Here is a 25,249-nt window from a genome sequence, read left to right on the forward strand (position 1 = left end):
CTACCTTGACAGTCTTTTCCTGGCCTATACACCTAAAGAATATTATCTGACCTAAGACCTAGACTTGGCTGGAGAGGGGAGGGGGAAAGGAAAAAAGAAGGGGTACTGAAGGGGAAGGAAAATAACATAACTTGGGGTATTACAATGTTCTAGTTAAGGATTTACTTCTCTGGCTGCATAACTAGTAGGAAAAGGATATAGTGAACACAGAAGGAAACAAAGAGACATTGTTAACATTTGTATCTTCCTATATAGATAGCAGGCCAATCTTTGTAATACTGTGTGTTGTCAGGGAGGAAGATTGATATTGTTTGATACCTCTCTTTCTTTTTCACTGTTTATATGCCTACTTGTTCTGAGGAAATCTGACCGATTAACTAGTTGGATCTGTGAGGGAAGTTGAGGGGAGGGAAGGGAGGGGAAGGGTAGAGTAAGAAAAAAAAAAAAAAAAAGAAAGATAATTGTTTTCTGAAAAGCATTGCATAGTTCATCTTTCTTTTCACTTTTTAATGTATATTTTCCCTGCATATATGTTTTGGTAACAAGAGCCATATATATACATCTGGCTCCTTCCTAATATAAAAAAAAAAAAGTTGACATTTGGTCTCTTATCTATGGTTCTTTAATAAACATAAGCACAGGGGAGGCTTCTGTATCCTTGAAAATATATTGAGTAAATTATATCCACTGAGGGGATTACCCCTTAGGGTTAGAGAATAGTATAAAGAAGCTGGAGACTTGTATGTTATAGGGTTTACTCTCCTTTCCTCCACAAAATACTAGAGTTTTTCTTAAAATTAGCCTAATTAGGTTATCCTTGCTGGGGTTACTAAGTATTGTCTTGTTGATATACTGTGACGTAGTCACTGACACTGTGATTTCTGAGATTGGCGATCGCCACTGGTTCTGGTAAATCGTGTTGACGTAGTCTCATACATTTTGCTACCCTCTAGTTCTCGCATTCGTGGCTGGACTTCTTTACTCACATCACTAGTCTTTTTCACCCCCATTTTTTCCCCTTGGTACTGGGCCTCGTGGTGGTTTTTTTTTTTTTTTTTTTTTTTTTTTTTTTCCCCTCACTTGATCATCGCTTACACATACCTATCCTCACTGGTCTATGCAAGGGCATTCTCTTGCTCTCAAATTTAACACATAGTCACTTTTTAAGCACTATTTCTCACGTAATCTCGGCTCATTCACTCTTTTTTTTTTTTTTTTTTTTTTTTTTTTTTTTTCTTCGCTCGTAAATTCTCACTTACTGGCACATGGACAAATTTCTTCACGTTTCACCCAAGACTCCTCCGGCCATGGCAGCGAGGCAGAGAGATAGGAAAACGAAAGGCAATCAAGAGACAGTCATGGACACACATTCAGTTGCGTTAAATATGTCAGCGATACAAGAATTTACTAACATACATAGTCTTGTTGCTAGCATATCTGATGCGCTCTCTCCCAAATTTGAAGCTCTTAGAGCTGAAATTAAACAAGACTTCTGTTCTCTAACACAAGAAGTCCGCCAATTTTCCAATAGGTTACAGGAAGCCGAGCAGAGAGTCTCGGACCTGGAAGACCTAACAACAGTACACAGATCCAACTTAGAAGCTGTGAATATTAACCTACAAAAAATACAAAACAGGCTAGAGGACCTAGAAAATCGCTCTAGGAGAAATAATATAAGAATCATAGGGCTCCCAGAAGAACAACAATACGATAATCTTGTTAATTTTGTATCAGAGACTCTACCTAAAATTCTAAAATTGCCATCTACCTTATATCCTATACCTGTGGAGAGAGCGCACAGAGTAGGCTCTTTACGCCCAGAGGACAAAACTAGAACTAAGCCTAGACCTGTTATAGCCAAACTGTTAAACTTCCAAGACAAACTCACATTATTTCAGTATTATCGTAAACAACAACCAGTTAAAATTGGAGGCATTACAATCCTTATGTTTCAGGATTTCTCAGCAGACACCGCAGCAAAAAGAAGGGAACTTGCTCCTATTTGTACCAAGTTTATACAAAAAGGATATCAAGCAACTATAATATTCCCTTACAAACTAAAAGTTAAAGTTAATGATACAGTTCGTTTTTTTGAGGAGGCTCACTTAGCTGAGAGCCTCTACAAAACATTGAACTCCCCGGTCCGATGACAACAAGTTTAAATAGCAAGACCTCAGATATTGCACAATATGTGGGTTCTCTGTTTTTTTCTCAAGGTAGAAAGATTTTTTTTGCTTAGACGCAGGATTCAGTGTCTATCTTCTCTCGGTGCGGAGAGGGCTCATTTTTTTAGGGTAATCATTCATGGGGTTTTTTTTTTTTTTTTTTTTTTTTTTTTTTTTTTTGTGTTGTTTTTTTTCTCTCTCTCCTTTCATTCTTTTTTTCCTTTTATATATAAATGAATACACTTAGTGAATGTAAAATAGTATCATGGAATGTGGGTGGCATATCCACTCCTATCAAGAGAAAGGCAATTCTTACTCAGCTTCGAAAAATTCAGACTGACATTGGTTTTATTCAAGAAACTCATTTATCTGCAGAAGAATCTTTAAAACTTAAGACGGCCTGGGTAAAAGAAATATATTTCGCACCTAGCATTAAGAGAAAGAGAGGGGTAGCAATACTAATTGGGAAAAAAATTAACACTGAAGTGATACAGTTTGAAGCTGATCCAGGGGGGAGATATGTCATGTTGAAGCTCAAGATCTTTCAGAAGATGTATACGTTATGTAATACATATGGCCCTAATGCATTTGATCCAAATTTTTGGACTTCTCTTCAGTCCAAACTGTTAGCGTACACAGAAGGGTGTTTGGTTTTAGGCGGAGATTTCAACATGGCTCCGCAAAGCCCAATCGACAGATTAAGACGAGATTCTAAACGGCTGAAACAAAAAAAAGACAACTTAGAATGTAAAATGTTTAAAAGAATTACACAAAATCTAGCATTGCGAGACGTTTGGAGACATCAAAATCCTTCTATCCAGAGTTTCACGTGTCTCTCGAAGGCGCATAAAACACTCTCTAGAATTGATATATTCTTAATTGATGAACGCATGTTAATGCACGGGGTAAAATCGGACATACTACCAATCCTCCTCTCAGATCATGCACCAATTGTGCTTGAGTTTCAGCTTTCACATTCACGCCCTGTTTCATCGCGTTTCTTCTTTCCCTATTATCTGATGTCAGAAATAAAATTTAAGAATTGGCTTGTTAACAAATATAAGGAATATGTACATTTTAATAAAGAATTTTTGAACCGCCCTGAATTATTCTGGGAGACTGCGAAGGCAGTCATGCGAGGGGAAATACTATCGTACAATATTGCCCTACAAAAGAAATTCAGATTCAGAGAAAGAGAGACATGTCAATGTCTGACCAACACTTACAATCAGTATTTGCTTGATAAATCGTCATTGAATTGGGCAAAATATGTCAGGGCAAAAAACGAGAGGGATACCTTTGTTTTGTTGCAGGAAACACAAAGAGAATTAAGAATAGAGGCTAAGCTACATAGATATGGGAATAAATCGGGTAAGATGTTGGCCAAACTAATTAAAAATGAGAAAAAACAACCTGTAATAGATAAACTGCAGGATAGAGGGCTACAGATCTCTAAACCGGATGACATCTTAAAAACATTCTACGAATATTATCAGGAATTGTATTCATTTAAAATAAGTGACTCACAGAAATCTTTGGATTTCTGGAGGGATATCAAACATCCTACAATTACATTAGAAATGTCTAACAGTTTAAATGCTCCCATCTCCGTTGAAGAAATAGAGAAAATAATATCTGAACTTTCTTTAAATAAAGCAGCAGGTCCGGATGGCCTACCCAATGAATTTTATAAGATCTTGTCAAGTGAAGCTACCTCACATCTTTCTATTCTCTTTAATAGTTTTTTCACAAAGGGCAACTTGATTCCCTCTCTATTCTCCAGTTCATATACAACATTGTTATTAAAGGGTGGAAAGGATCCCCACTATAAAGAATCTTATAGACCAATTGCTCTGTTAAATTCTGATTACAAAATTCTTACTGCGATTTTAGCATCCAGGCTTCAAGGGATCCTCTCAGAAATTATACACACGGATCAAGCAGGCTTTCTGAATAATCGTAACTCAGCTGCAAAAATTAGAGAAGCACTACTAGTGACAGAATACTTCGAGGCTATGTCTAAGCTGGGGGATGGGGGGGGGGACACACCTGACCTTGCCATTATTTCCATCGATGCCGAAAAAGCCTTCGATTCAATATACTACGAACATATTAAAACATCACTAAGACAGTTTGGTTTCAGGGGCAATTTTCTTGAATTTATTGGGAATCTTTATAAACAGCCTTCAACGAAACTGATAGTAAATAACACCATCTCGTCTTCTATCCTTTTAGGTAGAGGGACAAGGCAGGGGTGTCCTCTCTCTCCACTTCTATTTAATATCTCTATTGAGCCCCTAGCAATTAAAATTCGTCATCTCTTGGATGGTATAAAAATCCGTAGTACTGAAATAAAAATTGGCTTATATGCTGACGACCTGCTGCTTTATTTGGCAAATACTAAATTGAATTTGCCAAAACTTTTTCAGATATTGGAACAATTTGGGTCATTCTCTGGATATAAAGTAAACATGGCCAAATCAGAGATATTTTGGCTTAGGAAAAATAATACCTCCATACTGAAAACTCCTTTTCACCAAGTAACAGACTCCTTTAAATACTTAGGGATTCACATCCCGACAAGAACCTCAGATCTATATGCTTTGAATATCCCTCCGGTAATAAAAATAATTAAAGAAAAGCTTTTGATTTGGCAAAAACTCCCTTTATCACTCTCTGGAAGGATTGCTCTCTTTAAGATGGCCCTCCTCCCAAAACTACTGTATATACTTCAAAATACACCAATAATTCTCTTAGGAAAGGACATTCGATCAATTAACACCTCTCTTATTCAATTCCTGTGGCAAAATAAAAGGTCAAAAATTTCTCTCATGAAACTCTCATTACCAATAGAATGTGGAGGTCTTGCCTTACCTGACATAAGGTTCTATAATTTCTCCTTTCTAGCTCGAAACGTAGCAGACTGGATCTCACATAATAATTATGTATTGAATAACGATCTTGAATCCAGTATCTGCTATCCGTACTCTCTAGATGCGTTAATACATTTAGAACCTAAAGAAATTCCAGCAGAAATTAAAAGGTTTAAAACTATCCTTAATCCACTCAAAGCCTGGCGTAAAATAATGTATTTTCTGTCAATTAATAATAGACTTTCCTATATCTTACCTATAATAGGTAACCCTACTTTTCAAGCAGGTTTGGATTCGGAAGTTTTTAGAAAATGGCATACTGCTGGACTATCAAAGGTTATTCAAATTATAGATAACGAAAGGAAGTGTATTAAAACATTTCAGACATTAAAAACGGAATTTGACTTATCCAATAAGGATTTTTTTGCATACCTACAATTAAGACACTTTGTTCAAGATCTAGTTAGAATAGTGGGCTGGGAGTGGGGATTGGGCACATTGGAAAAGTGGCTCATTTTAACAAGGAATGGTCACATGTCGATTGCACCGTGCTACCATCTTCTGAGCATAAATAAAGCAGCTTCAGTATTGACAAATATGATAGCTCACTGGAACATGTTAATCCCGTGTAGTAATATTGGAAAAAATACTATTCAATTATCAATTAAGAAAATTGCTCAAGTAACACTATCTGCAACCTGGAGAGAGGCACACATTAAACTCCTACACGGGGCATATTTTACCCCTAAGAGAGGCTTTAAATGTACTAGTGTGGGGTTTGATAAATGTCCTAAGTGTTTGCTACAGGCGGCTGATTTAATTCACATGTTTTGGCTCTGCCCAAAGATCAAAAATCTTTGGGCCAAGGTTGAGTATTGGCTTAAGAATGTGCTAAAGATAGCAAGTTTTTCGCTAACACTATATCAGATAATATTCTGTCTTAAGAAAGATCCTGGCAGGCAAATTAATGAAAAAATAGTAATTTCTACCATCCTTGCCACCAGATACTTAATCTGTAAAAAGTGGAAAAGTCGTGTAACTCCAAGCATCTCTGAGATTAAAAATTGCATGAAAAAACAATGTATTTTAGAGCAGAGAGGTGCAGACTTAAATAATGACCAAGACATCAAAAGATTCTTTGATAAATGGGCAGTCTTTCTAAAAATATTTCCTGAGGCAGAAATGAATCACATAATCTTTCCTTTCAGGAATACAGAAATTGTTTTGCTAGGGAATTGGTAAAAACTAGGCGAGGTAGCATTATAATGGGGTTTTTTTTTTTTTTTTTTTTTTTTTTTTTTTTTTTTCTTTTCTTTGTTCTCTCTGTTGTTATTTTTATGATTTTTGTTTAGTTGGATCACCTCTTCGCACCGGGGGGGATATATGCGGGGAGGGAGGGGAAGGTTTAGGGGGGGTTGAAAAGTAAAACCCCAAGCAATGTCAATGAATAAATTGATTAGACTATACCAATACGCAGATTACTTAATGTATACATGCATCTATAGTTAAACATAGTGTTACATGAATGGATTTTTGTATAAATTGTGGTTCATGAAACTGTGGTTTATGTTATGTGTTTAATGCTGTTTTATTTGTTTTTGACATTTGGTTGGATTATAAATAAAGGTTTAAAAAAAAAAAAAAAATGTGTGAAGGGTAGCATGATTAACAGTGACAGGGAGAAGGTTGAGGTACTAAACCAATTCATTTCTTTAGTATACACAAGAGAGGAACCAATACTTTAAAACAAACAAGAACATACAAGCCCATAACATTAACTGGATTATCTCTAGATGGTATAAGGAAACAACTGGATAATATTGAGGTAAATAAATCTCCATGTCCAGATGGAATACACCCAAGGGTTTTACGGGAACTTAGCACAGTGGAAAGTTTGAAAGATCCTTCAGAACAATATGTTCAAATTTAAAAACTTAAAATTAAATTTTTCATTAATCCCTTCATAGCCCAGATGAATACGGAATTGCTCAGATTTACCACTTCCCAAGTAGTCACACCAATAAAATTCAACAGTTCCACAAGGCTAGGTGGGAAAGAGACAATGAGCCACACAATCACCACAGATTCCACATCCAAGTGGCCATTTCTATCAAAGAAGTAGTTTGCACAAAAAAAAGGGCCAAAATGCTTAAGAAGTCTTAACAAACAAATGCACCCATTCCAAAAGGCTAGGTGGGAGAGAGACAACGAGCCACACACCTATTAAAAACTCCACATCCAAGTTTCTCAGCAGGCACAGGATACCCAATAGGTACTGTTGGTGAGACTGTTACGGGATACCAGATAAGTACAGCAGACACAGCTGGTTTGAGAAAGGCTGTACGTGGAATTGTAGACACAGGTTTCTCAGCAGGAACAGAATACCCAGCGCGTACTGTTAGTGAGACTGTCATGGTATACCAGAGAAGTACAGCAGGCACAGCTGGTTTGAGGGAGGCTGTCACTGGTATGGTAGACACAGGTTTCTCAGCAGGCACAGGATGCCCAGCTGGTACTGTTGGTAAGACTGTCACAGGATACCAGATCGGGACAACAGGCACAGGTATCAAGCAAGACCATTTGGCTTTCAAGAAACAGTTGAGCATACACAGGTACCAGATAATTATGGTTGGTCTCTAAAGCAAGATGAGCATACACAAGTATTAGATATGTATGCTTGGTCTCTGGAACAAAGTGAGCATATGCAGGTACAAGGTAGGTATGCTTGGTCTCTGAAGCAACGTTAATATCCTTAAATATCAGGTAAGTATGCTTTGACTCTGGAAAAAGGTGAGCATACACAGGTATCAGGTAAGTATGCTTGGTATCTGGAACAAGGTGAGCATACACAGGTACAAGGTAAGTATGTTTGGCCTCTGGAGCCAGAAACAAGGTAGGTAAGGCAATAACTCATGCCAAAGTAATGGGCTCAGTCAACTTTTATAGGAACTCCCATACCTGAGTCCTCCTGGTGGGAGTTCCTGTAATTAGGATATGGCCCCTTTAAATCTAGGCAGCACGTGGCCGTGCATGCAAAGAAGGCTGCAGCAGCAGCTGAAGGGGAACCGGGGTGGGCTGGTGGGACGCCGAGAGGGAAGCAACTTATGGTCTCTCTCCCACCTAGCCTTGTGGAATGGGTGAATTTGATTCTGTGACTAGTTGAGAAGTCGGTGTTATGTGCCTTCTTTGTACAAAGAGCTATTTTTAATTGAAATGGCTACTTAAATGTGGATTTAGTGGTGAGTGTGTGACTCATTGTCTCTCTCCCACCAGCTTTGTGGGACAGGTGAATTTAGTTGATGTGGCTTCTTGAGAATTGGGTGTTTTGGACTTTTTTCATGCAAAACACATGGATGTAGGTTTTGGGTCGAATGTGTGACTTATTATCTATCTCCCACCTAACTTTGTGGAATGGGTTAATTTGGTTAGTGTGGCTACTTGAGAAGTAGGGATTCCAGGCCTTTTTACGCAAACATTTTTTTGACAGAAATAGGCACATGGATGTGGGTTTTGGGGTGGGTGTGTGGCTCATTATCTCTCTCCCGCCTAGTCTTGCAAACCAGGTGAATGTGGTTTGTGTGGCTACTTGGGAAGTCAGCGTTTCAGGCCTTTTTTATGCAAAAAGCTATTTTGACCGAAATAGCCACTTGTATGTAAACTTTGTGGTTAGTGTATGACTCATTATCTTTCTCCCATAGTTTTGTGATATAGGTGAATTTAGTTCTTGTGGCTACTTGAAAAGTTGGTGTTCTGGGCCTTTTTTTGCACAAAACTGCCTCTTGGATGTAGATTTTATGGGGAGTGTGTCGCTCATTTTCTCTTTCCCGCCTAGCTGTGTGGAATGGTTGAATTTGTCTGGTATTGCTACTTGGGAAGTGGGTGTTCCAGGCCATTTTTTTTATAAGCAAAATATATATTTTTTTACTGTAACTGTAACTTGTATGTAGATTTTGTGGTGAGTGTGTCGCTCTTTGTCTTCATCTTACCTATCATTGTGTAATGTTTGAAAATGTCTATTATGGCTACTTTTTCACCAGAGCAGTTACTTGAATGTGGCTTCTGTGGTACTTGTGTACCTCATTTTCTCTCTCACAACTAGCGTTGTGAAACTAGGGAATGTTATTGTTGTGGCTACTTGAGAAGTGAATGTTCCAAACGTTTTTATTTTTATGCATTTTTTTTTCATTTCATTTTTTTTATATTGTGGTTTATTTTCTCTCTCCCACCTTGCCTTGTGGAATGGGTGGATTAGTTTGGTATGACTATTTGGGAAGTGGATGTTTCAGCAGTTCCATACTTACCTGGTCTATGAAGGGAGTTAATAAAAATATTATTTACATTTTTTTCAAACCCTAACAAATTGTTCTGATGGATCTTTCAAACCTTCTACTGTTTATATTAATTCTTTATATAATTATATGGCCATTATAGCCTGTTCTATTTCAACTTTATCCCATCAGTTCATTTTGGAATTAGTTTCTAATGTTTTGCTTTTAATTTGGCCACATTAGGTTTGCTTCCATGATGATCTGTAAACAAAATCATTATGAAAAAAAAGTCCTGTATTTTTTTTGTATATTTTATGTGTTTTATTTTTGTTACAATGCTTACTAATTCCAGCAGTTTCACTAATTCAAATGGCAACTGAAATGATGTGCAAAAAACCCCCCAACACAACTTGTCACTTTGACTAATCGTTCTCTTAGAATTGTGAAAGCCATAAAATATTTTATTTTTATTGATATGTTTCATTATATAACAATGATTCTGCAATATTTTTTACAGGATACCCACCATACTGACAATGATATCCATAGAACCCTTTGTCACAGTTGCATGTATAGTTGTTATTTGTCTTAACACATTCTCCGTGCTGTCCACACAATTTTTTGCTACATGATGCTATGGAAGAGGAAAAATAACATTATTATTAGATCGTTTTTATTACCATTACCTATTAAAACTAGAAATTATTTATAGTTATATATTTTTAGGAACTAATTTAGAACAATAGCAATATTTAAAAAAAAAAAAAACAACTAATTATTCTCTTAAAATAGTTAAAGCCGGGGGGCGGAGCCTAGCCAAGATTGGATATGGCTGCTTGTTAAAGAAGCTCTGATGTCCCTGATATTCTTATAATAAAATAAGTACATTCAACCCAGCATTACTCCCTATAAAAGGTGATTATTAATGTGACTACTCAACTTCCCTTCCGAAAAAAGTGATTTTGCACATTGAAGGCAGAGCAGACGGTTGGACCATTGAAAGAGCTGCGGCCCTGCGGGTATATCCTTAACACTCGTGCGCTGTGAGCAGGAGAACCACCTGGCAGCCTAACAGCCTAACAGTCGGAGGAGAACGGGCTTTAGCGGTGCAGTTGAGTGACCGGAGCCTAGGGACAGGGACTCGTCACCACAAAGGATATAGCGGAACATATAGAGAAACCGCACCTGTCCGGTGTACATAACCAGGAGCTTGACATCAGGTTAGAGCAGACTTACAGGCGCATCGATCCAAGTGACCGCATCTGCTCCTGTAAGTACTTATCACACGTCCCGATCACTACTAACGGGCTGCAGGGGACACAGGAAGAAATAAATAATAGTCCCGCTTCACGCCTAGACCGCCATAGCCTGCCCGCCTATAACGGAGGTGACACATTAGCGGCTGTAACGATCTGGGAGCGGACATACATAGCAACACTACCCTGCTTCCTAGTTGTTAGCCTCCACTCACCTAACTCCCCCACTGGCTGGTTTGGAGAGACAGTAATCGGTATATGAACCGAGTGCCACAAAATTGAACACTCACTGGGGATTGTTTTGGGCTGCAGTAGGCCGCAGTTCTAAAGGGCTTGGTGTCTCGGCCACTTTACCCGCCAAAAGTATTACACACATCTGGTCATACTTTATAAAGCACACCAAGGTGGGGATATAAATAACAGTTTAATGCCTGCTCTGATTACACTCTGTATATAGGATTTTTATTTGCCAAGTGTGCTGGACTCAAAATCAAAATTTACATATTATATTTTATATCCCTGTTGGAGTATATTTGTATAGTTTATATGTTGCAGGGGTCTCTGATTCACTGCCTTTAACCTCCAGTCTTCACTCTGGGGTTTTGCTTCTGCCAGGTGCTTTCTCTGGTGTAGGCTACATAAAGCTTCAATTATCCCCTTAACACTACACAGGGGGAAACTGAAAGGCTCTATCTCCTACTACCACAGTTCAGAACTCTGGGATGTCAAATAAAAGAAATACCAGACCCACTAAAAGCACTCAATCTTCCATGATGGAAAATTATCTTATAGCCACAGACCCAGCAGTATCAGCGGGAAGGCATGAGTCGGGCATGACGGCCACCACAGCACAAGTGCATAGCTCTGACAATGCGGTCAAGCATCTAAATTGAGTGACAAAAGAGGACATCAGTCACCTCTCCTCAAAGGAAGACATAAAAGAAGCAATGAAAGATTTTAAATCAATGTTCACTGAACTGAAGAGAGATATATCAGCTGTGGATCATAGAGTGACACAGGTGGAGGAGAAACCTGAAGCACTCAGCTCTGATCTTCAACTTCAAGCTAGTTTCTTGCAAGCACAAGAAAGCACGAAGCACACTCTAATGGAGAGAATTGAAGATCTAGAAAACCGTAGCAGAAGAAACAACCTTAGATTGAGAGGTGTCCCTGAGACAGTCGAACCCCCTGCAATTCAAGCATATATTCAAGAATTTGTCAAATACCTTAAAAATATTGACTCAGGCCCTGAAATCCAAATAGAACGTGCACATAGAGCTTTACGGCCAAAACCACCAAGTAGAGCTGCTCCCAAGGATATCATAATAAAATTATTATCCTTTAAAGACAAAGAAGACATCTTGAGACTGGCCAGAAATAATCAGCCACTAGAGTTTAGAGGTGTGGAAATACAGGTGTATTCGGACTTGTGCCCAACCACCCTACAAAAGAGAAAGGACCTCAGATTTAATACATCAGTCTTGAAGGACAAAAAAATCCCCTACAGATGGGGCTTTCCTACGAGCCTTATTGTTACCAAGAACAATACCACACATGTATTCAGAACTTTGTAAGACTTACCATCTTTCAATCAAGCCCTTGGCCTTAATATAAGGTCTCCTCTGAAGATGGCAGTAGCTCCGGGAGGCCGGGTGGAAGAAGATCCTGATGAAATTCAACAATTCCCAGGCTGAGAACCATAGATACTAGTATAATGAACAGTTGGATCTCACTGGGGTGATCATATGATCCCCCAAAATGGACTGCAAATTGCTACTAAAACATTGTGGACCGCTTCAGATAAGTTTATGTTTTATTTTACTTATTATAGTGTTAATTACCTTTCTCACGCAGGTCTTGGGGGCTTGACACCGAATAAAACACATCCTAAGGGCTAATTAGGTTATTAAGGTAAACATTCCTAATAGTTACCAGCTGTACTTGTACTGTCATGAATTCTACTCATTTTTATCACATGTGTAAGTTTAAATATGCATCCTAACTATTCAATATTGAAAGACCCGTTTGTACTGTTTATATTAGTCACTGTTTTTTGATGTTAGATATTTCTCAAGGGGACACTTGATAGGATAAAAGTGCAGCTATCAGATATCCTTGCATAACCTAGCTAAGTATGGCCACTAACTGGGATAGATCAGAGGTTACTAGGCCGCACAACTTATATAGTTAAATCTTTCTCAGAAGAACTGATCACAGGACAGGAGTGCGGCCAGCTTCAATTACACTAGGGAGGAAACCGCCCCTATCAATAGGACCAGTAGGAAGTGGGTACCCCTGAGACCATATTAATGTGCCTTTATTACCTGTTACAAAAATTAGTCACATTTAATTTTCAGTTCTCATCCTTAATATCTAAAGCGTGAACATTCTTACATATCCATGTAGGGAAAGATGAGAAATATGCACTCAAAGAATGTACTTATTTATTGTTTATTGTTTCAATGTCTATATAAAAAAAATAAGAATACAGGGAACACTACCCCTGTTGTTGTATTTTTGTTAATTGTTAATAGTTCTTTTTTGAGGAGTCGCACACCGGTGCGCATCCTGATACAAGTTAAAATCCTGATACTTTCTGTACCTGAAGCACAGGTTTTGATTTAATTTTCTCTCTCTATTGCCTTGCAATTCAAGGCGCCCTTCTCTCTTTTGTTGCTTAATTGTCTCTTTTTTCACTCCTCTCCATTTCTCCTTTTCTTCTCTATCCTTTTATACTCCTCTTTTAACCTTTTCCCCTTTCCCTACCTTTCTTCTCCCTTTCTCTCCCTCCCTTCCCCCACCAAATTTTTTTTTTTCCCTCTTCTCCTCTCCCCTCCCGGGTAAATGGCGGGCACTAGGAACAGAGCCAAGTCCCATCCAATTGAATTGGTTTCCATAAACGTTAAGGGCCTGAATAGCCCTAGCAAATGTTCCATGGTCCTGAGAGGTTTGCATAGACAGGGTGGGGACATCATTTACTTTCAAGAGACACATTTTGCTGCAGCACATGAGCCCCGGTGGTTTAATCATCACTACCCCACTGCTTTCTTTGCGTCAGGTCCCAGGAAAAAGAACGGAGTGGGTATCATTATAAGTAATAACACACCGTTTCAGCTCCATCAGGCACACAGAGACCCAGAGGGCAGATACTTGATTCTCACCGGCTCCCTATATGGTAGACCCATTACATTGGCAAATGTATACTGTCCCAATCAATCGCAACATATCTTTTTACGAACTGTGATACATAAAATCCTAAAGGTACAGTTTGGCATTTTATTCTTGGGAGGAGACCTTAATGCTTCCTTAGACCCAATAGTGGACATTTCTAATGGTATCTCCAGTATCCCTCACAAGATTCTCAAGCGCATGACCTCTTCTCTAAGAGATGCAGCGTTACATGATATTTGGCGTGTCCAACACCCCACTGCTAAAAACTTTACATTTTATTCCCACCCCCACAGAAAATATTCTAGAATAGACTATCTGTTTACAGATGCTACAGGACTCACCATCACCTCAAGCAGCAATATACATTCTATTACTTGGTCAGACCACGCCCCAATTAGTTGTTCTATCCTCTTGCCCAATATACCTGTTACGCCCTATGTCTGGAAGATGAATGACACACTATTAGATGATCAGGTTTTCAAGTTAGAAATTGAAAAAGCTTTGGTTGAATTTTTTCAGATACATGAGGGTTCAGGCTCTCAAAGTACAACTATTTGGGAGGCGCACAAGTGTACAATCAGGGGTCTCTTTCTAAAACAAAAAGCAAGGATTGTCAAATATAGGAGGGAGTTGTATCAGACTTTGCTGTCCCGGGTTGAGATGGCAGAAAGAGCACATAAGACAAAACCAGCGGATGATACGCTCCGCATGAACTTAGCTCAAGCAAGATCGGCTCTTTTGGAATTCTTGCAAGAGGAATAACAGAAAAAAGCCTTGATCTTGAAGCAACAGTTTTTCGAACACGGTGACAAAGCCGGACGGTTGTTAGCTAAAGCCATTGCGCGTAAAAAAAGAAAACACTATGTCCATCAAATGATAAATCGAGATGGAGAGTCCATGGAAGATGGGAAGTCGATAGCTGAGATATTCGGTTCCTACTACGAATCCCTATATAATATCCGGGGTGTCAATGGAGAGGTGGGGGGTTCCCCCCCAGGCGTGGGAGGCTCAAGAGATACAGTCATATCTCGCAAACGTTGAAATTCCAAGCCTCTCGAAACAAGAAGCTGAAGCTTTGGAATCCCCATTCACTTTGGGGGAGATTAAACAAGCCATTCAAGATCTTTCAGCGGGCAAGAGCCCGGGGCCAGATGGATATGGAGCTAAGTATTACAAATTATTTGTAGAAATACTGGCCCCAGAACTATTAACCATATTCAACTCGCTATCAGACACTCCGCTTCTTCAACATTCAATGCTGGAGGCTCACATCACCGTGATTCCAAAGCCAGGGAAGCCCAAAAATAAGCCAGAGAATTATCGTCCCATTTCTTTACTCAACTCAGACGTCAAGATTTTGGTGAAAGCGCTTGCTAACCGCCTTAATAGATATCTCCCTCAATTAGTCTCGACGGACCAGGTGGGCTTTGTACCGGGGCGCAAGGCGAGAGACTATACCTTAAAAGTCCTTCAATTAATAAACTTCACCCATAACAATAAAGTCCAATTAGCCCTAGTTTCAACAGATGCCGAAAAAGCATTTGACCGGATTAGCTGGTCATTTATGCAACACACATTACATAGGTTCGGCTTTGGGCCCAAATTTACAAATAGAGTGTTGTCACTGTACTCATCCCCTAACGCGAGAGTGAGGGTAAATGGCACACTTTCTGACACTTTTTTAATTAGAAACGGGACTAGGCAGGACTGCCCCTTATCGCCACTTCTTTTTGCTCTCACGATAGAGATTCTGGCGAGTAAAATTCGTGCTAACCCACAGATAAAAGGGATAACTGTAAGGAATTCTGAGCATAAACTAGCTATGTACGTGGACGATGTCTTGCTACTGATCTCTGACTCACAACAGTCGTTGCATGCGGCCATTGCTGAATTTACAGCGTTTGTCAAAGTATCAAATTTCCTCCTTAACCCCTCCAAATCCGAGATTCTAAACATCACAATACCTCTCATTGAATTTGAAGCCCTCAGTTGGAGGTGCCCAATAAAAATACCACGCATCAAACTGAGATACTTAGGTATATCTATCACACCTTGTATAAAGGACTTGATAGAATTAAATTATAAGACTATTAGAGACGACATCCTTAGAGACTTGTCCAATTGGAGAAATAAAACCATCTCTTGGCTTGGCCGAGTAGGGGTGGTCAAAATAAATGTGCTGCCAAGAGTACTTTACTTACTGCAGACTATTCCATTTTCTGCAGCCTCCCACTTTATACAGCAAATACAGTCCGCAATAGAGGCTTATATCTGGAATGATTTGAAACCAAGAATCAGAAAGAGAACTATGTATATGCCCCGAGAAAGGGGGGGACTGGGGGTGCCTGATTTACGTCTATATCAAAGAGCGATATCCCTCCAGAGGCTTGTGGAGTGGTGTCGGAATTCACCCCAGAAGGCATGGATTCAGCTCCATAATGCAATTTTGAAGAGAGGTAATGTAGGTGCTCTGGCATGAGTTGCCACCGACCATAGACCTCTAGTTGCTAAACAATACCCGTTGATAGCTGAGGTTCTTGTTGGGTGGGATAAATTAATCAATAAAGCCCCCTACATCTCCACCCCCAACTCACCGGTCACCCCTATTAGAGAAAACCCTGGTCTGGGATTTGAGACTGGGCCTTATCATTCGGACACAGTCTATAGTCTTTCAGACTCCGCGATTTACAATATACTGCATCAGGGCAAACTGAAGACCCAGGCTGAACTAGCAGAGTGGGATAGTGGAATCTTCACATAATGGTATAGAATGGCACAAGTGGTGCACTTTTTTAACTCCCACAAGGAGAGACCTGACCTGACGAGACATAGAACCCCGTTCGAGAACATTTGCACAATGTCCCACAACCCGTCCCACTTGATCTCACATCTGTACAAAATTTTAATTCTAGGGGGGGACACACTCTTCCAACTTACACGCAGACATGGCAGGAAGAATTGGGATTAGAAATAGAGGATAAAGAATGGACTAAGATTTTTGAGAGAACTAAAAAGGCTTCAGTTTCAGCTAGAATCCAAGAAATGCACTTCAAACTGTTGAGTAGATGGTACCTTACTCCCCAAAGACTAAAACGAATATACCCACACACTGGTGGGGGATGCTGGAGAGGATGAGGAGAGGAGGGCACCCTCCTTCATATTTGGTGGACATGTCCGCATATAAGGTCATACTGGGACGATGTACTGGGTGAGATGAACAGAACTCTTGGAGTGATCATCCCCCCCAATCCTTGCTACTTAATACATCACAAATTGCCCAAAATTATTGGAGAAGACAAGTATCTGCTTCTGTTACTAATGCTGAATGGTGCGAAAGGATTGATTCCTTTATACTGTAAAAAACAAAATACTCCAAGCTTACAGGAATGGAAGTCTAGGGTAAGTGATTTGCTAAGACTAGAGAGATATCACTATCTGAAATCTGGTAAACTGTATATGCATGAGATGATGCTTCTGACCTGGGAAGGACGGGGAATCTGATCTTCCTGATAAAGTGAACTGAAATCTCAGTGCGACGTCTGCTTCCCTTTTCCTCTTCCCCTCCCTCCCCCCCCTTTTTTTTTTTTCCTCCTTCCTCCCTCTTAGCTCCCTTTCCTTTACCTCTCTAATCTATACCTCGTTCTTTTCTTTATTTCCGTATCTTGTTCTGTTAGAATATAATAGCATCGGGCTCTTAGATACTCTCAGCTGTATGTGATAAGTAAGCTGTAGACACACTGCGCTATAGGTTAATCAGTGCCTGATGATTTCTTTTTATATTGTATTTAAAGTTTTTTATGTTATAAACAAGAAAAATGTTGATATCTCAAGAGTTACTGTAAACAACTTTGTTTAATATTAATAGCAAGTGGTCGGATTACCACTCCTACACTTAAATGGATTCTCTATGCTGATTAAATAGAGTTCGCGTTAAGAAATATAAACTATGTATGATCATATGTACAAATGTATATTTACAATTTGCAATGTAACATATGCTGTACATACAATGTGTGAACTTTTCTTTTCTTGCTATTAAAGCTTCTTTGAAAAAAAATGAAAAAAAAAGAATAAACATAAATAGTTAAAGCCATAAAATGTATTTTTATTTCTTTTTGATGTTTAATTAAATAATAATGACACTGCAATATGTTTTACACAAAGATTTTGAGTTGCCCCAGTACCTATACAGCTTGGAGATGTGCTGCTCCAGTTCCCAGAAGATAAACATTCAACCTCAACAGATTTGCTTAGTTGAAATCCCTCAGAGCACCCAAACAAGCAGGAAGATTGGAAATTAAAGTTCCCCCATGGATGTGAACAGTTAATATGTCCTTGAGGTGATGCCACTAGTCTTGGACATTGAACAACTAGGGAGAAGAAGTATATAATTCATTTTCAGGATCACTTAATGCATATCCCAGACAATCTTGAATTCTATTACAGTACATGTTAAGCAACAAAAACTAATGCCCACTATATTGATGTTCACTGTAAAAAGACATACACCCATAAGTACATAGCTACCTCTGCCCTTTTCTCAGCACTCTCTACCTTTTTAGTGACTGTGTTTTCAAAGTAAAACCAGGAACAAAAGCTATGCCCCTGCTCATCCTGACTCCACCCACAGGAGAAAAAATCCTCATGTCTCTTGATTTCCATTATAACACCACCAACATAACACATGTGACTCTACCCACAGGGCAGATCTCTTTCTATTACAGCTGTTTAGTTAAATAAAAACTGTATAACTACATTTCCTATGTATGTACACTATGTATATGGGGTTTCATTACTGTAAAGCTAGCAAAAAATAAATAAATACAAAATGAAAAACTTTGGGACCCACCATACTGACAATGATCTCCATAGAATCCTTCATCACAGTTGCATGTATAGTTGTTCATTGTTTCAATACATTCTCCATGGTGTCCACACAATTTGTTGTTACATGATACTATGGAAGAGGAAAAATAATATTATTCTAAGTAGAGCATTTTTATTACCATTACTTATTAAATACTACAAATTATTTATAGTTTTAACTTTTTAGAAACTAATCTAGCAAAATAAGCAAACAGCAACTAATCATTCCCTTAAAATTGTGAAAGCCATAAAATATGTTTATATGTTTTATTGATGTTTAATTAAATAACAATGACACAACAATATTTTTTACACAAAGATTGTGAGATGCCCCAGTACCTATGCAACTTGGAGATGTGTTGCTCCAGTTCCCAGAAGATAAACATTCAGCCTCAACAGATTTGCTTAGTTTAAATCCCTCAGAGCACCCAAACAAGCAGGAAGATTGGAAACTAAAATTCCCCCATGGATGTGAACAGTTGATATAACTTTGAGGTGATGCCACTAGTCTTGGACATTGAACAACTAGGGAGGAGAAGTATGAGAATGTTAAACAATATCAAATAGGAGTGAAGCCATAAAATGGTATGGTGTCCTAGGAACATATATTTTTATTTTTGATAAACATAATTCATTTTTAGATTCACTTAATGCATATCCCAGGATATCTTGAATTCTATTACAGTATATGTTAAGCAACAACCACAGGATACAAAGTAATAGGATGTGAGACGTTAAATAAAATATAACATTAATTATTATAAAGTAAAAAACATATTACAACAACAAGGAGAGCTTTGCGGCCAACGCCTTAATTCCAGAGCTTACGCATTTCAACATGGGCCGTAATCATAGCATACTGGTTACAAGTTCATATGCTCAATTTAAAACAGGTGAAAAAACAAACAATGGATAAAAACAATTAACATACTGACATATCACAGCAGATCTATTGTGTTGGCTAAATAAATACTTATCTCAACTCCATGGACAAGAATTCAGATCTGATATGTATCTAATTTATATACAAATTCATTAAATTTAAAAATAAAAATTAAATTGAGATAGCCTAATATCTGAAGACATGCATATTGCTATTAATTATTAGACATTATTGGTCATACATATTGTCATGAGATGCAGGACACAGCATAGAAGGTACAACACTATTTTATTGCAGAGCATAGAAGTATACAGACTGCACAACACATCAGACTTAGTAACTGCAAAATTGACTATAACGACTATATACTGTGCCCCCATCTGGTGACGTCACACTCCCACTCTCATCACATCTTCCCCTTTTTCAAAGAATAAAGCATACATTTTTTTTTTAGAATACAACAAATAACAAGGTATACAAGAAGCACACAAAAATTGTTTTGTTTAGTGTACAACAAATAACAAGTTATAAGAGAATATATTTGAACAACAAGAAATACAATTCTGACTTGAACATTGGGGTAGACTACCCTAGTCCACAGTGATCATGGGATTATTCTGCCCATTCTTCTGGTCACTGCTTTAACTACAGTGCTAATCCCGGTAGCGGGCTGGAAGTTTCACAACTCTTCCACTTGACGTCATTTTACATGAATTGTCCTCTGATACAGAAGAAGGTGATTGAGAGTCTGCTAAAAGCAAAGAAGTATCCCCGCTGTGGTCTTGCTGAGGGGAAGTTACCCCTCTTAAAACAGGGGATATCACCGGCTGTGGCTCTGAGGCATCCAGTCCCAAACTCTCAGGTACTGGCTGAAGATGTCTTCTATTTCGACGTGTTACTGTCTCTCCTTCAGTAAGGACTACATAAGACCTTGGTTCTGGAGAGCGTCCTATTACGGTAGCAGGCATCTTCCATTTCTTCACATAATCCAGTTTAACTCTGACATTTTTGCCCACATTCAGCTCCTGCAAAGGCCTCACAGAGTGTTTTCTGTCGTAGAAGAATCGGTAGCCCCTTTTTGCCTATCCATCCCTCCTAAGGACCTCATCCTGAGGAATAGAGGGGGCTGGCTGGAAGACACCCACAGATGGTAAAGTGATGCGGATCTTACATCCTAGCATCAACTGTGCTGGGCTAAAACCTGTGGCTTGGATGGGAGTCGCCCTATAGGCCAAGAGAGCTAGGTACAGATCAGATTGCTTCAGAATGAACTTGGTTGCTTGAAATGCCCTTTCGGCCATTCCATTGGCCAGCAGAAAATGCGGACTTGACATAGAATGGATGAAATCATATTCACTGCTGAAAGAACTGAACTCCATGGAAGGAAACTGCATTCCATTATCACTCACTAGCTCCATCGGTATGCCCCACCGGGCGAACAAGCTGTTGAGACGAGTGATAATGGCCAGACTGGTGGTCTCATTCAGGGGTGCAATCTCCAAATACCTGGAATAGTAGTTGATCACAACCAGGTACTTCTTCCCATGAAGTTCGTACAAATCTGCGGCTATCTTCTGACACAGGCCTTCAGGCACTGGGGTAGAAAGTAAGGGCTCTCTTCTCTGAGTAGGCTGGCATTCCCGGCAAAAGGCACATTTTGACACGTGGCTCGCAATGTCAGTACTGATCCCAGGCCACCATACCGCCGTAGCTGCCCTTTCTCTGCACTTTGCAATGCCCAAGTGGCCATCGTGAATCCTGCTTAACATCTCCTGCTGCATGCTAACAGGAATGACAATGTGGTCTCGGAACAGCACTAAACCATCTAGATCCATGAGCTGTGACCTCTCTGACTGGTAAGAACTCAAAGACATTCAGGCTGCCCGGCTCTCGGGCTAACCTTTCTTTCTTTATTTAATAGCTTCTTGAAGATCTGTATCTAAACAGGAACCAAAGCTATACCCTGCTCATCCTGACTCCACCCACAGGAGAAAACTAATGTCTCTTGATTTTCATTATAACACCACCAACATAACACATGTGGCTTCACCCACTGGTCAGATCTTTTTCTATTACAGCTGTTTAGTTAAATAAAAATGGTATAACTACATTTTCTATTTATGGACACTATACATATGGGGTTTTATTACTGTAAATCTAGCAAAAAAATAAATAAATACAAAAAGAAAAAACTTTGGGACCCACCATACTGGCAATGATTTCCATAGAATCCTTCATCACAGTTGCATGTATAGTTGTTCATTGTTTCAATACATTCTCCATGCTGTCCACACAATTTGTTGTTACATGATACTATGGAAGAGGAAAATAATATTATTCTAAGTAGAGCATTTTTATTCCAATTACTTATTAAATACTACAAATTATTTATAGTTATATCTTTTTAGAAACTAATCTAGCAAAAAAAGCAAACAACAACTAATCATTCCCTTAACATTGTGACAGCCATAAAATGTGGTTTTATTTCTTATTGCTGTTTGATTAAATAACGACACCACAATATTTTTTACACAAAGATTTTGAGATGCCCCAGTACCTATGCAACTTGGAGATGTGTTGCTCCAGTTCCCAGAAGGTAAACATTCAGCCTCAACAGATTTGCTGAGTTGAAATCCTTCAGAGCACCCAAACAAGCAGGAAGATTGGAAACTAAAGTTCCCCCATGGATGTGAACAGTTGATATAACCTTGAGGTGATGCCACTAGTCTTGGACATTGAACAACTAGGGAGAAGAAGTATGAAAATGTTAAACAATATCAAATAGGAGTGAAAAAATAAAATGGTATGGTGTCCTAGGAACATACATTTTTATTTTTGATAAGAAAATGCCAAAGGGCCCACTGGGTCTGCCCAAATTGCCTCCTGAGGAATAAGCATAATTCATTTTTAGATTCACTTATTGCATATCCCAGGATATCTTGAATTCTATTACAGTATATGTTAATCAACAAACACAGGATACAAAGCAATAGGATGTGAGACGTTAAATAAAATAAAATATAACTTTAAGAACTATAAAGTAAAAAACATATTACAAAAACAAGGAGAGCTTTGAGGCCAACGCCTTAATTCCAGAGCTTACACATTTCAGCATGGGCCGTAATTATAGCATACTGGTTACAAGTTCATATGCTCAAATTAAAACAGGTGAAAAAACAACCATTGGATAAAAACAATTAACATACAAACCTATCACAGCAGATCTATTGTGTTGGCTAAATAAATACTATTCTACTCCATGAACAAGAATTCAGATCTGATATGTATCTAATTTATATACAAATTCATTAAATGTAAGAATAAAAATTTAATTGAGTTAGCCTAAGACACATATGTGAAGACATGCATATTGCTATTAATTATTAGACCTTATTGATCATACATATTGTACTGAAAGAACTGAACTCCATGGAAGCAAACTGCATTCCATGATCACTCACTAGCTCCATCAGTTTGCCCCACCGGGCGAACAAGCTTTTTGAGACGAGTGATAACGGCCAGACTGGTGGTCTCATTCAGGGGTGCAATCTGCAAATACCTGGAATAGTAGTTGATCACAAACAGGTAATTATTCCCATGAAGTTTGCACAAATCTGCAGCTATCTTCTGCCACGGGCCTTTAGGCAGCGGGGTAGAAAGTAAAGGCTCTCTTCTCTGAGTAGGCCGGCGTTCCCAGCAACAGGCACATTTTGACACGTGGCTTGCAATGTCGGTACTGATCCCAGGCCACCATACCGCCTTAGATGCCCTTTCTCTGCACTTTGTAATGCCCAAGTGGCCATCGTGAATCCTGCCTAACATCTCCTGCCGCATGCTAACAGGAATGACAATGCGGTCTTGGAACAGCACTAAACCGTGAGCTGTGACCTCTCTGACTGGTAAGAACTCAAAGACATTCAGGCTGCCCGGCTCTCCGGCCAACCTTTCTTTATATATTTAATAACTTCTTGAAGATCTGTATCTAAACATGTCTCCATTCTTATTTGCTCTAGTTTCCTTGACGAGATGGATTTTGATGCCAGAACTGAATCCACGTACACTTTCACAGCAGCCAGCATGTGCCTTGAAAGTGTATCTGCCACAATCAGTTGTTTCCTCGTTACATGCACTACCTGAACATTGAACCTGAGCAACCTCATCAGAGGTCTCTGGCATCTTAGGGTTGTCTTGTCAATATCATAGGAATTGATTAGAGGGACTATTGGTTTATGGTCAGTTTCAAGACTGAACTTTTCTAAACTCACTAGGTAACGCTGAAAGCACTCATAGGCCCAAACTGCAGCCAGTCACTCTTTCTCAATTTGGAATTTTTTCGATTCTGCAGTTGTCAGTGTACAGGAACAGTAGGCAATGCCTTCTTGGCGCTCGCTTCATCTACTTATACAATTGTTTGTTCTCATTTAGCTGCAAGAGGACGGCCCCTAACCCATAACTGCTCACATCAGCACTAACCACTGTCTTTTTAGAAGGGTCATAGAACCCCAACACTGGGGCAGACCCCAGCAGGGACTTGACCTGTATACAAGCTTCTTCCTATGGAGGTCCCCAGACCCAGGCAACATCTTTCTTCAGCAACTCGGTAATAGGGTGGAGTACTGTGGATAAATCTGTCAGGAACCTGCCCATATAATTCACAAGGCCCAATATTTGTCTCAGCTCGTGTACATCAGAAAGACTTTCAATCTGTTCAATAGCAAGGATTTTATCAGGGTCCGGCTTGATGCCATTTCCTTTGATAATATGCCCAAAATAACATAACTCAGATTTTCCAAAAAAGGCATTTCTCTTTATTTAATTTCAGCCCAGACTCTCTAATGGTCTGCAGCACACAGCTCAATCGCTGATCATGTTCTTCCAGTGTGACGACTGGCGTGCCCTCGTGGTCCCTTAAGAGGGAACTCTCTTTGAAAGATTTCAGGAGCAAAGGATATCCCGAAAGGAAAGTCTACTGAAGCCAAACCGACCTACCGGTGTAATGAAGGTAGTCAGTTTGTGGCACTTTGGGTATAGAGGTATTTGCCAGAAGCCAATGGAAGCATCCAGTGTAGAGAAGAACTTTGCCCCAGTTTCAGAGCTATGCCTTCAAGCATGGGCAGCACGTATCTCTCTCTTTTCACCACCTCATTCAGCCGTTTCAAGTCTACGCCGATGCATACCTTCCTGTTCTTCGCAACTGGCACAATGGGGGCACACCAGTCAGTTGCTTTGACAACCTCTTCAATAACTCCCATATTCATTCGCAGAAGTTCCTTCTCCACTTGAGGTATGAGCGGAAATGGAATTCTACGAGGAGTAGTAATGCTGTATGGGACTAGTGGTGGCTGGTGAATTATGAAGATGGAGGTGCACTTGGCCCCGCCCCTGGCCACACCCCTTGAAATAAGACCCCGCCCCTCAGATGGCTCTATATATATATATATATATATATATATATATGTAGCCCAGGTACAGCAACTCCACCCTTTTCAATTTTATAATCACAATTTAAAAAAAACAACAAGCAAGGCAGTTTAAAATAGCATTTTAAATATGCACAGTATATATAAAATAAAGAACCAATAACTGAAGAAGCCTCTGGGTTCAACATTCTTTTGACAACATCATAGATTTATACAAAGCTTGAGGTTAGTGAAATCACTGATAGACTTAATTAACACAATCCCAAACAGTTTAACATGCTCAGAAGACAAAAGTTGAAGAAAGACTTTGAGGTTGAGCGCTCCTCAACAAGCTACTTTTCATCTGG

The 25,249-nt window shown here is 39.2% G+C and overlaps 1 protein-coding gene across 1 annotated transcript in view; it reads right to left on the bottom strand.

Annotated features, from left to right (window-relative positions):
- LOC128640709 (uncharacterized) overlaps window positions 1-25,249 on the bottom strand; it is a 78,608-nt gene that overhangs the window by 27,142 nt on the left and 26,217 nt on the right. Inside the window, exons 4-8 of the mRNA XM_053693137.1 lie at window positions 22,040-22,225; window positions 18,939-19,124; window positions 18,583-18,690; window positions 17,918-18,103; window positions 9,833-9,940 (exon numbers count right to left, since the gene is read on the bottom strand). Coding sequence (XP_053549112.1) covers window positions 9,833-9,940; window positions 17,918-18,103; window positions 18,583-18,690; window positions 18,939-19,124; window positions 22,040-22,225 — 774 coding nt within the window. The remainder of the gene's footprint in view (window positions 1-9,832; window positions 9,941-17,917; window positions 18,104-18,582; window positions 18,691-18,938; window positions 19,125-22,039; window positions 22,226-25,249) is intronic.

The sequence above is a fragment of the Bombina bombina genome, chromosome 10 (genome assembly GCF_027579735.1).
Source record: "Bombina bombina isolate aBomBom1 chromosome 10, aBomBom1.pri, whole genome shotgun sequence".
NCBI lineage: Eukaryota > Metazoa > Chordata > Amphibia > Anura > Bombinatoridae > Bombina > Bombina bombina.